The 14,656-nt window shown below is 46.1% G+C and overlaps 1 protein-coding gene across 1 annotated transcript in view; it reads left to right on the forward strand.

Moving 5' to 3' along the window:
* The window catches only part of SRRM4 (serine/arginine repetitive matrix 4), a 194,814-nt gene that overhangs the window by 174,579 nt on the left and 5,579 nt on the right, over window positions 1-14,656 (forward strand). Inside the window, exon 9 of the mRNA XM_049865443.1 lies at window positions 10,623-10,927. Coding sequence (XP_049721400.1) covers window positions 10,623-10,927 — 305 coding nt within the window. The remainder of the gene's footprint in view (window positions 1-10,622; window positions 10,928-14,656) is intronic.

Raw genomic sequence — 14,656 nt, forward strand, 5'->3', positions numbered from 1 at the left:
TTTGTATTTGGGGCTGGGATTCAGTTGATAAGTACCAGTGCCTCATACAGCTGTCAAAATATTTGAATACTTGAACATAAGTTGATAAATAAGCACCATCCCACCTACTTCCCAGCCAACCCAGCCATCTGTCCCTCCTTGGGACCTCCTGGATGTTTTCGCAGTCCAGCAACTAAAGTGTAACACCTAACACCTCTTCAGTGCCAAGGTCAAGTGCACTTCTGATGGGCAGTATCCACACTAAGCCAGTCGTTAAATATTTTGAATGTCACCCCTGGCAGTAATACAAGTAGGTACAATGTGTAGTGGAGCCACCGAGGAAGAGCCAGAAAATGTTGTCTTGGTGTCTTAGAGGCTTTGTAAAGGAGGGAACATTTGAGCTGGGCTTTGGAGGATGGGTAGGAGTTCATCAGCTGGCTGACAGAGAGGGAGGGGGGAAAACACCACTAAAAGCCAAGCACTGACACTTGCTTTACACAGCTTTTTTTTTTTTTTTTTTTGTCCTCATTTGGTCTTCAAAATAGTTCTTTGAGGTGGGTGCAATTATTATTGCAATTGGGAAAACTGAGGCTCAGAGAGGAGAAGTGATTTATGAAGGCTACCCAATTAGAAAGCAGGGGAACTGGTATGAATGGTGGCTCTCTGTCTAGGAAGCTCACTCTGACAGCTGGAACTGAGGGTGGATTGGGTGAGGGAGAGGCTGGGGGCCCCACAGTTTAGCCATCGCCTCTCCGCATTGCATGGGGCTGTCAAGCCTGCCCTGACTGGAGAGGGAATCAGGGAGGTGCTAATTAAGGCTGAAGCTGCACCAAGGAGAAGGGCAGGCTCCTTTTCCCTTCTCCTGTCCCCAGCCTATACTTGTCACAAACCCCTGGCCAACACAAGCCTGCACAAAGCAAAACAGGGTCCGGAAAAGGTCTCATGAAATTGGCAAAATGAAGAAGGCAATAAAAGGTAGTTATTAAGACCTGGGTTTGGGGTAGATCTGGGTGCTTTGCAATTCTTGATTCCCTATTTATTACCTGTCTACCTGCAAAGATAATTAATACGGCACACCTACTATGTGCGAGGTGCTATGCTGAATTCTTTATGTGTATCATCTCATTGATTCCTTATAATAACTCTTCAAGGGAGCTTCCACTAACATCCCCACTTTACTATGAGGAAACTACAGCTCAGAAAAGACAGACGTTCAGTGAAAAAACTAGGATTTGAGCCCAGAAAGTCTGACCTCAGAGTCCACATGCTTACTTACATAACCTCCCTTACAACATTTCACGTCTCTGAGCCTCAGTTCTCATCTGTACCTTGGGCTAATAAGCATACTGGCCTCACAGGGTTGTTGTGAGGACGAAATGAGATAAGGCATCCATTCATTCAAAAAACATTGATGTGCCAGGCACTGTTCCAGGCACTGGGCATACAGCAGTGGACAAACTTCACGAAGTTCTTACCCTCATGAAAGTTTGGCTTTATGTGAAGAATCAGCCAAATGCTTGGTACATAATCCTGAATATAGCATAGTTGCTAGGTTATTTGTCATCACAGTGGCTTTATTAAAATTATGCCAAATAAACTCAGGTGTAATGTTTTGGGAGTGTGTCTGGCCTGAAAAAGCTTAATTTTATCCAAGATCTCAGGTGAACTCACAATAACCCCAGGAAAAAGGCAGGATAGGGATCATGGTTCCCCTTTTACAGAGAAGGAACGTGAGGCTAAGGGACAGCCCATTGTGAGGACTGAGACCTTGGGCTTCAGACCTCTGACCTGGGCTCTAGCACAGTCCACAAAAGCCTTTGAGCTCTTGCTCAACTGGGAGGTTGAATGCCATTCATTGCAGTTTAAAGGAAAGAAGAACCAAAGTGCAGAAAAAGGATGTGTGAGACTTGTGGATTTCAGGTGTCTTTTTTTTTTTAATGGGAACTGACATAGTTTTATCAACATTTAATGTTGCCAAGAACAAAGGAAAAAAAAAACCCCTCCATTTTCTGTCACTAAAGAGACATTTCACCACGCAAAGAGGTAGGGAGGACATGACCTTAGAGGAAAAGGATGAGCCTTTAAATCAAAAGCATTTAGCTGGATGTGAAACTCATTATGTTGAACTTATTTTTCTCATTTCACTTTGGGCTGGTGAAAATTTGTCTAACATGGGTCCACGTAAAAATCTTTGGGAACCAGGGAGCTGTCAAGAGAGGCTTCAGAGAAGGGGTGAGCCTGAAGGTGCCATTCCCCGCTTCCAAGTCCCACTGGAAGGAAATAAAGAGAAAGCCAGACCACCTCCCTTGACCCAAGGTTGACAGCTATGCACAACCCTGTGGGATGACCCCACCCGAAAAGACTTCCCACCATCCCCAGGGGGCCTCCCTCTCTTTCCCATCTTCCTCTCCTCTCAAATGAACTCTGAAAAGGTCAATCAATCTAATCTTTTCTGTTTTCCTAATTACTGTGCAAAGGAAGATGAACAACAGTGAGGAAAATAAACTTAATGTCTTTGTAAAACAAACTTCTTTTTTTTTTTTTTAAAGGAATAACCAGAACCCTCTGGCTAAAGCTCTGCCATGCGGCTCCATGCTCACACGAGAATTTCCAGTCCCCCATATGGCGGGAAGGAAAAAAAAAAATTTATAGCAATCTCTCTCCATGGGGCCATTTGAAGCTCAGTAAATGGACTTGTTCAGTTTAATTGGAATTCTCTTCTTGATTGTATTTTTGTAACCTATTAGGCCGCGCTGCCTCTTGATCTCAGAATTCAGCTGAAATTAAATTTTGAAGTGTAAGTGAGAGGTTGCCTTTTTTTCCCTCCATTCTTGATTAAATAATGATTTGAAACAAAAACAATAAATAACAGTGCCGGCTTCCCTGGAGGGCTGAGAGGGCTTCCAGTGAAACACCAGGGAGCTGGCGTTCGTGGTGGGGGGATTTAACGACTTACCAGAAAAGCCAAGTGTTAACACTGAGTACATTAAGGAACAAGGAAACAAGGCAAGCTTAAAACACCAAAAACCAAACCCAGTGCCGTCAAGTTGATTCTGACTCATAGCGACCCTCTAGGACAGAGTAGAACTGCCCCATAGAGTTTCTAAGGAGTGCCTGGCAGATTTGAACTGCTGACCCTTTGGTTAGCAGCCGTAGCACTTAACCACTACACCACCAGGGTTTCCAAGGCAAGCTTACGAGGCCAAAAAATAAGAACATGGGAACTTCACAGAGTGGGCTAAGGGATTGAAGGCGAAACATTAGCTTCCCCCAATGGCCCTGAGTTTGTGAAACACAGTTTGTCTTAAAAAAAAAAAAAAAAATCCGAGCTTGGCAAAAGGAGGGCTTGTAATGGCGCTGCGGTCAGGTTAAGGTCTGGTGGGGCTGGTCTCTTGGTTCCTTTCATTGATAAGAGGCTGGAAATAATTAAAAGGGTGGAGATAGGGAAGATGGAGCAATCCACTTCATAGTTCTGGAAGGCAGAGATGGAAAATACAGGTGTGCTGTGTTTACAGTGTTCAGGGCTCCAGCAAACATTTAGAACAGAGGGTGGCAAACTTAGCTGCCCGTCTAAAAGGGGCAACTGCAGCTGCTCTCTGGCCGATGACTGCCAAGCAGGAATGTGCACCAAGGCTGCCAAATTTTTTGCAAGAGAAACTGGAAGTGGGATTTTTATGTGCAATTTCCCCATTCTACAATGTTGGCAGTTAATTCATATTTATTTTCAAACATACTAAGTGGACTAAACGAAGCAGAGCTGAAGGCTTCGGCCTGTGATTTTTTGAATTTTGATATGGGGTGCTGAAGTACACCCTGCCTGTACGTACCCCCTTACCCTCACTGATTCAGGGCACACAGCCAACTTCCAGCCTCCGACAGCAGTGTTCTGTGGCCGCCAAAGCCCACTCCGCCCACCTGAGCGGCAGTAGGACATACCAGGAAACTGACACTCCCTGCGTGCAACCTTCAACTTGTAAGTGACAGGGAATTGCTGTATAAATACCCGGCATGGTCTACACTAGCTCCCAGAGTGTCCCCAGTGGGATTAAGTTCTAGCTGTCATGAGTGGTGCAAATGGTTTGCCCTTGACTACTAACCTAGGAAGTCAGTGGTCTGAACCCACCCAGTGGCACCGCGGAAGACAGGCCTGGCGATCTGCTTCTGTTAAGATTACGGCCAAGAAAACCCTATAGAGCAGTTCTACTCTGTAACACGTGGGGTCATCGTGAGTTGGAATCAACTTAAAGGCAATGGGTTTAGTTTAGTTTTTTTTAGTCCTCTGGGGTAGCTGGTTAGATAATACAGCTTTTACTGGCTCTTTCTCCTCCCCATGTCATTTCCCCACTCCCTTACAGAGGTTCCTCCCCATCTCAAATAAGCTACTTACACTCACATTCCTGTTTAAATTCTTTGGGAATCTGGACTACAACAGGTGTATTTCACTTGGCTATCAAGCAGATGTTAAACCAAAAAAAAACCAGACCAAACCCATTGCCATTGATTCCAACTAATAACAACCCTATAGGACAGAACAGAACAGAACTGCCTCATAGGTTTTCCAAAGAGCTCCTGGTGGATTCGAACTGCTGATCTTTCGGTTAGCAGCCAAGCTCTTGACCACTGTACCAGCCATGCCCCAAAGGTCCTTTGTCATCAGACAAGGGTGGGTTTAAGATGACTCTTCCTGCCAAGTAGCTGGGGCACGGTTTTCTAGCCAAGCTGGGAGTTCAGGAGCAGAGAGCAGTTACATGCACAGAAGAGAAGTTCCCAGGGGATGAAGAAGAGCTTTTCAAAGGTGAATTCTGAGAAACCTGTTATCTAAATGTGACAGAGAAGAGCAAGGGGGCCATCCTGTCTTATCTGTGTCAATTGGGCAACCATTTGCATCTTGAGTGCCAGGGTCAGTGTCTGACTAGGAGGGAGACACCCAGAGACAGAGGGCAGAGGCAAGAGCATTGGGTGGCCTCCATTGTCTGCCTGTCCTAATGTCCATGGCTTGAAGGTCTCCTTTGCATTTTCATGGCCATCACTCTCATCCTGCCTGGGGCTCCCCTCAATTGTGTCCTCCCTCCTCTTTGTGTGGGGTGAATGGTGAGTTTTAGAGAAGGTGGAATCCGGGGGTAGGACGCCATGAGACTGTCTAGACATTTCTAACGATGAGTTTAATGAGAAGCTTCTACCGCCGGGAAGTATAAATTGAGCACGTTTTGTAAAGACAACACCAAATCGAGTTCAGAAGAAAGACACAGGAATGAATGTCTTTAGGTTACAGCTACCCAGCCCTACTTTCCCCCCAGAAAAAATCCTCAAAGCAGGTCCAAGACAGTGAGAAGATTTGTACTTTCAGTGCCTGCTAGGGATGTGACGTCATGCTGGCTGTGCCCCCTGTACAAGCGTGATTGGCTGAGAGGGTAAGTGGGGGGTTAAACCCCACCCACATCCTTCATTCACAGCCCCTGGCTGATGCCAACAATTAATGTGCTTGGCTACTAGCAGAAAGATTGGACATTCAAGTCCACACAGAGGTGCCTCAGAAGAAATGCCTAGCAATCTACTTCCAAAAAATCTGTTTCCACAGAGCACGGGTCTACCCTGACACACACGAAGTCGCCCAGAGTCAGAGTCAACTCAATGGCAACTTTTTTTTACCCCTCCCGAAATCACCTAGCTGTGAATATTGAAGTGGGACTGCTTCAGCCCAGAGAGGTATATCTGCTTTCTAACCTGTCTGACCAGAGGGAGCGCCCTTTTCTAATACTTGATCCAGAAAGAGAAACTTTTCATAATCTCAACAAAGGCATTGTATGGACTAGCAGCTTTGTTGCATGTAAATGGCCAGAGCCAGTCCATCATTTAACCTTTTAACAGGATAACAGAGGGTGGAAAAGGAAGTGGGGGGGGGGGCGGGGACCCAGCACAGCTTGTCCTATCTGGAAGGCTTTTCAGGTTGGGAACTTCTTACCCTAAGCTGGAGCTGACGCTGTTGAGAATCTGTACACAGAGCCCCTGTGTGCTTTCTTTCAGGTTCTGGGTCTGAGAGAGTGTCAAGAGGAAGGGTACTCCTTTCCTCTACCTCGGGAGCCCTGGTGGCACAGTGGTTAAGCCCTGGGCTGCTAACTGAAAGGTCGGTGCTTTGAACCCACCGGCACTCTGAGAGAGAAAGATGTGGCAGTCTGCTTCTATAAAGATTTCAGCCATGGAAGCTGTTATAGATTGAATTGTGTCCCTTAAAAATGCATGTCAATTTGGCTAGGCCATGATTCCCAGTATCGTGTGGCCGTCCACCATTTTGTGATCTCTTTTCTCTTTATGATTATCCTACGCGTTGTAAATTCTAGCCTCTATGATGTTACTGAGGCAGGATTAGAGGCAGTTATGTTAATGAGGTAGGAGACAATCTACAGGATTAGGCTGTATCTTGAGTCAGTCTCTTTTGACATATAAAAGAGAGAAGTGAGTAGAGAGACAGAGGGACCTCATTACCACCAAGCAAGAAGAGCCAGGAGCAGAGCGCATCCTTTGTACCTAGGGTTCCTGCTCTGAGAAGCTCCTAGGCCAGGGGAAGACTGATGACAAGGACCTTTCCCAAGAGTGAAGAGAGAGAGAAAGCTTTCCCCTGGGGCTAGTGTCCTGAATTTGGACTTCTAGCCTTCTAAACTGTGAGAGAATAAATTTTTCTTAAAGCCATCTCCTTATGGTATTTCTGTTACAGCAGCACTAGATAACTAAGACAGAAACCCTATTGGGCAGTTCTACTCTGTTCTTTGGGGTCACTATGAATTGGAATCGACTTGACAGTAATGGGTTTGGTTTTTGGTTTTGGCCATAGACCTTGACCTGCAACTTAATTCTAGAAGTTCTCTCTAGCTCACCACACACCTAGCCCTGGGCTGAGATTTAGAACCCTACCTTTAGCCAGGGATCCACCTAGTTCTTTGAACTATTTTGAGTATGATGGTGCCAGTCCTTCCTGAAATATCTATCAAATCTTCAAGGCACACCCCACCAGGGTATGCTCACCAGCCATCTATACCAACGAATTAAGTTAGGACGGACACAAAGAGGCTTCCAAGGGACCATGGAGCAGCTCTGCTCATTTGGCAAGATTTGCTGACACATACTTTGTGCCAGACACTGGTGGATCCTTGGGTACCACATAGAACCAGCTGTGGCCCCTGCCCTCAACAAGCCCCCCACCCGGATGGAGAGGCAGGCACTAAAATAAGCAATGACCCCACTGAGTGACACAGAAGGCACTCATTTTTGAGTGAGCAGAAGGTTGCATGGATGAATGAAGTACTGAGTGTTGTGCTACTGTGGTCTGGGAAATCAGAGAAGGCTTCCTAGAGGAGGAGACATGAAAGATGAATTAATTCAGCCATGCAAAGTGGGGAAGAGTATTCTCGGCAGAGGGAACAGCATGTGTAGTAGCCTCGGAGTGGGAAAGGAAGACGTGGTGGTAGAACTAAAAAAACTCTTAAGCCACCTGCTTACATTTTAGGGGCAAGGCAGGGGTTATAAGGACGAGATGAGGTTTGTGAAGTAGACAGGACTGGGTTATAAAGGGCAACGTAATCCACATTAAAGACTTGAGATTCATCCAAAGAAATGGGAGTTTTAAACAAGCAGCAAAGATTGGTGTTTTCTGGCAGCAGGGTCAACACAATGAGAACATCTGAGCAGTACCTTCATCTCTGTTTCCCGGTGATGACGGAAAAGCATGACGCTCTGTAGAGTTCTGAGTTCCAACCGGACAAGTTACCTATGGATTATGATCACAGTCAGGTGGAGACACTCTGTAAGTGCCCCTGTGAGCTCAGGTATGAGGTTAAGAAGATGAACAAGGCAAGGCCCCCTTCTCCATACACTGTCCCTTCACTCTCCAGAAATCCTACCCATGGGGATCCATGATATAGCAGGGAGATACTTTCAAGTTAAGAATTAAGGCTGAGAAGAAGTATCTGGGGAGAGAGAGGCCCAGCCTGGATGTCCCCAGTGAGAAACCTGCCCCTTCCAGAAGCCAGTGACTGGCCCCACTGGCCCCTTTCTCACTTGAGTTATCTTCCAGCCTGGTTCCCTCCAAGGCAGTCTTTCCTGAGTTTCGCTTGTGATATATGCTGGCCAGCAAACATTCACCTATCTGGGGCAGATTCCAGGAGCCACCCCTGGACCAAGCCCCAGCCTGAGAGCTCAGGTTCCAGGATCTGGGTGCATGACACTGTGTTTCCTCATTTGTGACAGAGGTTCTAGAAATACATTTGTTACCATACTGTGAAGCGGAGACAAGTAGCAGGTGAATGGGAACAGGACCTTGACATTATTTTTAAATAAGTCTCACTCTAGAACTTTCCACCTGGGCAACCTTATTTTGAGGTCCCTTCTCTCAAAGCAAAGCTAGCTAGATCACCAAGCAGGTAAATGACAGGTGTGCTGGGTAGAACTTGGTAAAATTGGACCATCACTTTGCCTGCGTGCAAAGCCTCCTAGGAGAATCTACAAAGGAAGTCCTGCCTCCCCAGCTCCAGATGCTGAACTCCTGAGCTGCTAGAATTATAGCCATTATTCTCGCAGTTCTGGTGTCTTTGTGTCTCACCCTCATGACCAATGGCTGAGAAGGCAGAAATGGTTCCCTAAGAAAGCCTAAAGTCCCACTCCTTTATGCCCAAGGTACCTGGAGTAAAGTGAGTAAAAAAGAGGCTCTTGCTGGTGAAGCTTGCCCGAACATTTGTGGGGCCTAAGACCCACATACTATAGGTCTAAGTATCTGTAAATCAAGTCAATAAACTTAAATAAAGTATGTCCTCCTGTCTTGACAAACATACCTTCATAATGATTTGGAAAGTCAGTTTTGAATTTAGAATCTTAGACCCGTCAGAGTGCCAGGTCTGAACGTGGTGGTATGGGAAAGCCTGTCCCTAGGCCTCCGCCCCTCCCTTTCTCTTCCCACTTCTGGCACCATCCAACACCATGATGGGCCTCACAACATGCATGTAGACACCTCAGCCTGAATATCCACATTCGGTTCAAATAGCTACCGTCAAACTAGGAGTGTGCCCACTTGAGGTATGGCCCACCCTTGGGAGAACAGATCTATGAAAGACACCAATAGAAACCCTAGAAGGGGATGAGGGGACACTTAAACAGAGTATTCTGGGATCTCATGTATTCAGATAGCGGCCTGGGGGGAAGAAGTTTCCAGATGGGAATGCCCTCTTGGCCCCAGAGATTTCTCACCCCACAGGGAAAGTTATGACTGAAACCACTGTGTCATCCCAGCAGTGATACTGGTCTGAACGTTTAAAGAAACCCATCCATTGTGCTTCTAAACATGCCACTGCCTTCCAAAGTGCTGGCTCTCCCTCACCGCCTTCACGCCTTCATCTCCCCTAGACCATTCCCAAACGGAATTCTGAGGGCCCCTCCTCATTCTCCACACTCCAAAGCCAAATCTCCAAACCCTTTCCAAAGCCCTGTGTTACAAGCACTTCCTGCATCCTCTCAACATTAGCGCCTAGGTAGATGCAAACTTTGGCCGCCATTTGCAATTCAGCAAGGGTTTCCTGATGCAACTTGGGCATTGAGGGACTAGGTTAGCATGGATGGCTTGAGGTCACCCAACGAGAAAACCAGACTTTGAATTGATGCCCCACCTGTCAAGAGCATAATAATCAAAGCTCAAAGTTCAGGGCCAAGTGTGAGGATGTGCAGAAAGGTGTGTGTTTTTTCTTGTCATTTGAGACTCTAACAATGGACTCACGTTGCCCGCTCTTCCCTTTCTCTTACACCTTACCTACCTACTAAAGGAGGAGTTCTTGCTTGGTAAGTGGATATAATCCGCAAAGACATGAGAGAATTTATTAGCAGCCACTTGAGAGCCTTCTCCAGGGGGAAAAGGACACACACAAATATCCGTAGAGATCTTTTTTTTGTTTGTTTTCAGTCAGACTATTTGACTTCCATTTTTTTTTTGTCCTCCCTTTCTTTCCCCCTTTAGTTGAAAATTGCTAAAAATGTCAGTTTGCGACCTTGAATATTTTAAGAAACCAAAAACTCTCATCTTTATTTCATTTCTTTTCCCCATGTGATATTTGTTTAGGGTTCTATTCAGGCAACTTTTTCTTTACCAAAAAATAAAAAGAGTCAAATTCATTGAGGATTTGGTTGACGCTTAAATTTTTGGCTTTATCTCCTTTTTTTTTATTTCCAAGACGTATTTTTTCAGGCCCAGAGCCCTGTTTCTTTTTCCCCTTTCCCTTCCTTTATTTTTATTACTATTTTTTTTTTTTTTTAGGTTGAGTTAAGGGTGTTTACACCCCCCCCTTTCTATTGAGTTTTCTTTCTTTGAGTTAATTCATTAGGAATTAAATTCCATATAATTTCTCTTTTGTTTAATCTGGATCGCATGCTTTTTTATCTGCATGATACTAAATCTTCCAGTTATCCTAGCAGGGGGTAAACAAATATCTCCTTTCTGTGGTATTCTTTCAGGAATTTGTGTTTTTGTTTTTTGGCGTCTCTTCTTCTTCTCCTCTCTCTCTTTCCTTTCGTTACAGTGCATCATGACGCTAAACATTTCTTGGTTATTTAGACACAGCCCACAGGCCCCAGGCTCAGCAGTGCCCAACGGGTCTTTTTGCTTTCAGATCACTCGGTCGGGGTCTGCTGCTGACCTCTTTACCAAAACAGCCAGCCCGCTCCCCACCTCCCGAGGACGCTCCCAGGAGTATGACTCAGGCAATGACACCGCCTCACCACCCTCCACGCAAACCAGCTCGGCCAGGTCGCGGGGTCAGGAGAAGGGGAGCCCCAGTGGGGGCCTGAGCAAAAGCCGGGAGCTCCACACTGGCAACACCTCTGATTCAGGGAACTCCTTCACCACCTCCTCCCCCCAGAACAAGGGGGCACCTTTGGAGAATCTCTCCCCCACCAGCAGGGGCAGAGAGTCAAGGTCAGTGCACCTCGGAGAGGGGAGGGGTCCCACTTGAGCTCTACCATCTCAGTCTCTCACCCCAGCTCCTCAGGACTTTTATTTGCAACAGAGAGAAAACCTAACTCCAACTCAGTCCACCTTCAGGCACAGCTGTATCCAGGGGGCTCAATATATGTCATTAGGAATCTGTCTCTCCCATTCAATCTCTTAATTCTGCTTCCCTTTCTCTTGGAGCCATATTCAAGTAGACCATCCCTAAGCCTTGACAAATATGTCAACCAGCTTACGTTCTGACAGTTTAGCAAGCCTCTTTTCCAATGATTTCAGAAAAATACCAGAGCAGGCGCTCGCTGGCTCTCCTTGGCCCAGGTTGGGTCATTTGCCCGCCCCTGGAACAAACCCTCTGGCCTGGGGGATGCTGTGCTCTCATTAGTCAGTGTGTGCCCCATGCTACCTTTGGCTCTAAGGAGTAGGGTCTTCCTACTTAAATAAAATTAGGGGAGGGCTGGTTCTCTGAAGGAAAAACCTGAATTTGTGCTATCAGGAAAAGGAATGGAGGAAGGCAGCAAAAACAGATGTCAATTTCCCCAATAATCACAGGAGAAAGTTTGCCGTTAAACTCATTTTAAGTCACGGTCATTTAAGCATATATAAAAAAAAGCATATACTAAAAAAAAAAACCAGAGGACAAATAGGTAAGAGAGATCACGCTCTCAAAACACTGAAACTTCCCAACTTTTTTGCCTATCTGTACACACTGACCAGATAGCAGTTTTCCTGCAGAAATTCCTTCCATCTACTTCCCCACAAGCCAGCTATAATTCCACCACCTCCTCACCCCTTATTCTGACACTCAAGAAAATCGCAGCAAAATGCTAATCACTGAGAGTAATCACAATAATAGCCACTAAAATCGACCGATCACTTGCTCTGTACCATTCTTTCAGCTAGTTCACCCTCCTCTTGTTTTCAGGCACCTTCTACGTGCCAGCCACTGGGCTTGGGACTGGAGCTAGAAAAATGGCCAAATGCGAACATGCAGGATGGGTGGGTGGAGGCTTGTTGGTAAAATCTGCCATTCTTGCAGTGGGGTCTCCTTCTTGGGGCAGGGGTCTGCCTTTATTCAAAGTGGCCAGGACTTCAGAAAGATGGTCAAAGCCATGGCACTGAAGCAGTGAACAGTTTTCTCAAGGACAAGCCACCCTTTGTCCCCAGGACATAGTCCACTTGAGTCCTGGGCTGGCAGCCTGGCACCCACACGCAGACCTGGCCTCTGGTTTGTCTGCTCCAGCACATCCCTAGCCTCCATTCACAGCCTAGCTTGACTAGGAGCCAGGCTGGGTCAGTGCAAATGTCACTGTCGCTAAGACCAGACAATGATATTCCGAGATGAGGGAGGGGGCAGAGGGAAGACACGTGTCTATTGATATACCGTAGTGCCATTATGCAGGAAACACTGAGCATAGCAATAACAATAACAACATTAATAAAAATTGTTGTTAGCTGCTGTCAAGTCAGTCCCATGCATGACTCATGGCAACCCCATGTACAACAAAACCCTGCCCAGTCCTGCACCATCCCCATGGTTGGTTGCAGATTGGACTGCTGTGATCCACAGGGTTTTCACTGGCTGATTTTCACAAGTAGATCGCCAGGCCTTTCTTCCTAGTCTCTTAGTCTGGAAGCTGTGTTGAAACCTGTTCAGCATCATAACAACCCGTAAGCCTCCATGACAGCTGATTGATGGCTGAGCAAGAGGTGCTCTGGCCAGGAATTGAACCCAGGTCTCACACATGGAAGGCAAGAATTCTACCACTGAACCACCACTGCCCTCAATAATAATAATGGAGCCCTAGCTACATGGTGGGTACTGTGTCAAGTGATTTCTATGTATAACCAAAAAAAAAAAAAAAAAAAACCCCAAATCTGTTGCTGTTGAGTCGATTCTGACCCATAGTGACCCTACAGGACAGAGCAGAACTGCTCCATAGGGTTTCCAAGGAGCACCTGGTGGATTTGAACCGCCGACCTTTTGGTTAGCAGCCATAGCTCTTAACCACTATCCCACCAGGGTTTCCTTTCTATGCATAATCTCCCGTAATTCCTCATAAAATCTTTATGGGATAGGTAGTATTGTAACCTTGTTTGACTGGTGGGAAAACCGAGGCTCAGAGTGGTTAAGAAATTCATTTAATAAGTGGCAGCACCAGGATTCAAATGCAGGTCTGTCTCCAGAATCAGAGCTAAAGCCCGAGGGACATGTAGCATTACCTGCCTAATTTCATCTGTGTGGACAGCCAAATTAAGTAATTTAGACCTAGCCTCTCACTTTGAAATATAAGTGATCATTAAATCCACAGCTATTTATGTCATGCCAGCTATGAGCAGAGGGCTCAATAAATATGGGCTGAGTGGAAGAGACATCGACTCTAAATCAAGGGAAGCAGAGTCTGAAGGTGGAGGAGGTGGTGTGGTGGCGGGGACACAGGTTTTGGAGATGGAAACATCAGATTTGGGAATCTGAGAGGCCTTGAGCAAGTAGCTAACCTTCTGAGTGGTCTCAGTAAAGTGGGGATAATAATAGCACTGGCTTCATGAGGTTGTTGGAGGGATTCAATGAGATGATGCTTGTCAAGTGCCCAGGACAGTGAAGAGGTTCAAAGGATTTATTCTACAGCTATTTATTGTGGTCCTAGGATCTACACAAGGAGCCCTGATGGCGTAGTGGCTAAGCACTCTGTTGCTAACTGAAAGGTTGGTGGTTCAAACCCACCAGCTGTTCCACTGGAAGACATGGCAGTCAGCTTCCTTTATCAGGCCCTGTCCTAGGTCCTGACGTACAGTGTTGGGGATACCTGAGTCCCATCACAGAGCAGCTCACTGTCTGGTGGAGGAAGAGACAACTAACAATTATAAGACCAAGTGAGGTGTAAAGGGGTGGGGGGAGCATAGGGGCCAGGGGCTGAGGTGATACATCAGAAGTCATGCCACCCCGACTTGGAGAGGTATCAAAGAAGGCTTCTAGGAAAGATGAGGCCAAACTAAAGCCTGAACCATGAGTAGGAGTTATCAGGTGATGAGGGGAGGGAAGTCCATTCCAGGCACTGGGAACAGCATGTTCTAAGGCTAGGAGACAAGGGAGAGAACAGAGGGATTGCAGGAGGAACAAGCAGTCTAGTATGGCTGGACTCAATACAGGAAAGTGGTAAGAGCTGAGGCTGAATGGGTGAGCAGGGGCGTGGTCATAAAAGTCCTTGAAAAACATATTAATATGATTTGAACTTGACCCTTGGCTCAATCCAAATGAACGTGCCCTTACTGGGAATCCAAGAGGTGCCCTGCATGACCCTAAATAGGGTGGGAACACAGAAGATAGGCCCCTGCCCTTTGGGTGATTTTGAACAAGCCTTCATCCATCTCTGGGTTTCAATTCCCCCATCCGCAAAATGGGCTACACCAGAATCTCCCAAACTTAAAACAATTACATGTCACCGTCAGGATACTGGTAATCCTATTTAATAAACTCTCTTTTTAGATAAACGAATTTAAAGGAAACTCATATCACTATCTTAAATATAAAAAATAGTATCACTTGTCCTAAATAGAAGACATGTGTAAAGATACATATTAAAACAATGTATTTAACTCTAGCTAGTTACAGTTGCCTGCCCAAGGCCCTGAGCCTGAAGCCTGTGCTCTTGGGTGTATTCCCTCGCTTTCTTTGGGAGATTACAAAGTGTAAGGAGC

This window comes from Elephas maximus, chromosome 22 (genome assembly GCF_024166365.1).
Source record: "Elephas maximus indicus isolate mEleMax1 chromosome 22, mEleMax1 primary haplotype, whole genome shotgun sequence".
Taxonomy (NCBI): Eukaryota; Metazoa; Chordata; class Mammalia; order Proboscidea; family Elephantidae; genus Elephas; species Elephas maximus.